At 39.6% G+C, this 2693-nt stretch overlaps 1 protein-coding gene across 1 annotated transcript; it reads right to left on the reverse strand.

Moving 5' to 3' along the window:
- Positions 1-281: 281 nt before the first annotated feature.
- LOC121235399 (nuclear transcription factor Y subunit B-1-like) lies at positions 282-2212 on the reverse strand. Its single transcript, XM_041131747.1, has 2 exons — positions 2008-2212; positions 282-538 (listed from the first exon to the last, which is right to left on the reverse strand). The coding sequence occupies exons 1-2, from the start codon at positions 2210-2212 to the stop codon at positions 282-284; spliced, it is 462 nt and encodes a 153-aa protein (XP_040987681.1).
- Positions 2213-2693: the final 481 nt, after the last annotated feature.

Genomic DNA, 2693 nt, shown 5'->3' on the forward strand with positions numbered 1-2693 from the left:
TTTGCATATAGAACAACACCAGCGAAGAGAACTTGCATAGACCTGCATAATCCCAATTGATCTAGCCAAAAAGCTCCAATAAAGAATAATAAAAGAAGACAAAACGTGGAAGAAAGAGCACCAGCCCACTGCACCTGCACTAGGGCTGCACAGAGACTTGGTCTGATCAAAATTGGGCCCGACCCGAACCGACCAGCAGGGAAGACAGTTTCAGCTTGCCTTGACCCAACCCGCAAATGTCGGATCGAGTCGAACCTGTTCGTCTTGCTTTTTATTGTCTTTCACCTGTTCACCTTCATTTGCAGACCCACGCCCCCTTCTTGCTCCTTTGCAAACTCAGCCTCTCCCACATCGTCCGTTCCTCCTCTTCCTCTTCCTCTCCTCTGCAGCTCAGCCTTTCCCCTCCCAAACCCACCCTCCCTCTGCAGGTACACCTTGAGGGGTTCCACGTAGTCCTCGAAGTCGAGGGTGGTCAGGGCCCACCTCAGATCGTCACTTCTACCTCTGGAACTTGTCGGATGCCTCACCGGTGATGAAGCTTATGATGTATTTCATTTTCTTTGTGATGTATTTCATTTTCTTTGAGATCTAGTTCAAGATCTATTTAATTTTCTTTGAAATCATCGAAGACCTTCACCTCGGGAGAAAGCAGAGGCTTTGGGTGGAACCTCATACCGGTCTTTGAGACCTTAAAGGATATATGTAAAACAGTAGCTTGCTTGATTTATTCTCAGAGAAAAATGTAAAACTTTGTTGATTTCTTGGTGGGTCGTGGGGAATCCATAGAAGATCAACACAAGATCGACGGGTTTTTGTGAGTAGCTCGTTCAAAATCTATCGAAGATTGACGCAAGATCGAATCTGTCGGTGATCAGTTTCAACCGACATGAGAATTATCGAACCCGTTAAATGATCTGGACCCGATGAACTCGACTATTGTTGGGTGAATCCAATCTGGGGTTGATCGGCCCATCGGGCTTATTGTACAGGCCTAACCCGCACCAAGCAAATCTCAGTCTCAAATAAGGTAAAGAGCATTTGTCAAGGCAAAGAACCATAAGGTAAAGAACCATACAAGAATTGCAGGCTCCTTCTTTGGCAAAAAAATCTGCAACCATATTACGTTCTCGAAAAACATGACAAATGCGACAGTTAAGATTTCGAATAAGCTCAATCACCTCTTCCCAAAAGTCCCATAAGTACCAATGGGAGCATTCACCACGTTGAATCCAGGAAAGAACCATCATCGAGTCAGTCTCAACTCTCTCTCTCTCTCTCTCTCTCTCCTCAGTTCTGAAACTCAAGGCTTCGCCAACCTAGCTCTGCCACACTGCCATGTCGAACTAGCAAGCTGTTGCCTCCCACCTCTTTCTCCAATGGAGATGATCCCAGAAACTCAACTGAAGAAGAAATTTCCACCCTACGTCCCAGCTCTCATAGACCACGACTAAGAGTATTAGCATAGGTGTAACCAAATGTAAATGTAAATTAAAATTTAGCAAACAATCCTATAAAATTGTCTACATTAAAAGAGGCAAAGGCAACTTTTTTGCTTACAATCTACAATAATTTTATGTATTTGTATGGTTACTGTTTCCCATCAATAATTTATATAATAATTTCTCTCTCCTCTTGCTGAGACTCTCTCTCGACAAAGGTAAATTTTTTGCTTACAAGAAAAATTTATGTTAATTTAATTATAATTTTTTATTTAATAATTTAATTTAATTATAATTTGATTATTAATTAACATATGATAAGTAGAATTAAAAAATATGAAAAAAATACATTAGAAAAAAAAATTATTATTATTAAATTAATAATATTTTATTATTATCTTAGCTAATTGATGGGTAATCTAACGTGGAAATCTCTCTTGAATGGAAATGGCAAAAGACAAAACATGTGATTTTAGTCAAATTTTAACTTTGCCTTTGCCTATTCAATGCTCATGCTCACTCTTTCATTCATCTCTATTACCCTGACTCTGTCTGTCTTATAACTCACGAGTCATGATGCGTCTTCCTTTGTTCATTGTCGAACCAGCTAAATCCTGGGGTGCTACCTTCACCCTTTGAGGCTGGGGGACCCCCTTCCTGCACTTTACCCTCGCATGGGTAAGGGTGGGGTTTACCCTTGGAATTAGCCCACGCACACCAGGGGCAAGGCCTCCCGTCCGAGTGTCGCGGGTGGGGGTGGACACCTTATCCATTCGCCCCCTACCTACCTGAATGGGCCAAGAAACAAAAGGCCATGAAGATATTTCTGGGCCCAAAAAATGGCCCAGACCCTGTTTTTGTGCCATTTTGGGCCTAGAAATGCCCTTGTACAAAAGTTAAAAATTTAAATTCTAACCCTCATGCTTAAATTTTAAACAAATTAATCTAAGATATTACAATAATACAAATTAAAAACTTGTATACTTCTAAGTTGCAACCAATAATCCTAAACTATTACAATAATACAAATTAATCAAAAACTATTACAAGTTTCACATAATTAAAATGAATACTAATAACACAATTAAATAAAAAATTGTAGCAAGATTACAATTTACTCTTTTATTGTCATTTTGCATTGTTCCAAATATTGGAATTTGGGGTGGTCATGACGGTGGGAAAGTGAGTGAGCTATGTTGTGAGATTATGAAACCTGAAACATTAATAAGAAAACATATCAGAATTATAAACAAG

Source organism: Juglans microcarpa x Juglans regia, chromosome 6D, assembly GCF_004785595.1.
Source record: "Juglans microcarpa x Juglans regia isolate MS1-56 chromosome 6D, Jm3101_v1.0, whole genome shotgun sequence".
In the NCBI taxonomy this organism is placed as follows: domain Eukaryota; kingdom Viridiplantae; phylum Streptophyta; class Magnoliopsida; order Fagales; family Juglandaceae; genus Juglans; species Juglans microcarpa x Juglans regia.

Coding starts and splice junctions, on each gene's coding strand:
- LOC121235399 (XM_041131747.1), bottom strand. CDS start 2,212: ATGGATAAGGTGTCCACCCCCACCCGCGACACTCGGACGGGAGGCCTT. Junction 539..2,007: donor AGGAAGACGCATCATGACTC/GTGAGTTATAAG, acceptor ATACATCATAAG/CTTCATCACCGGTGAGGCAT.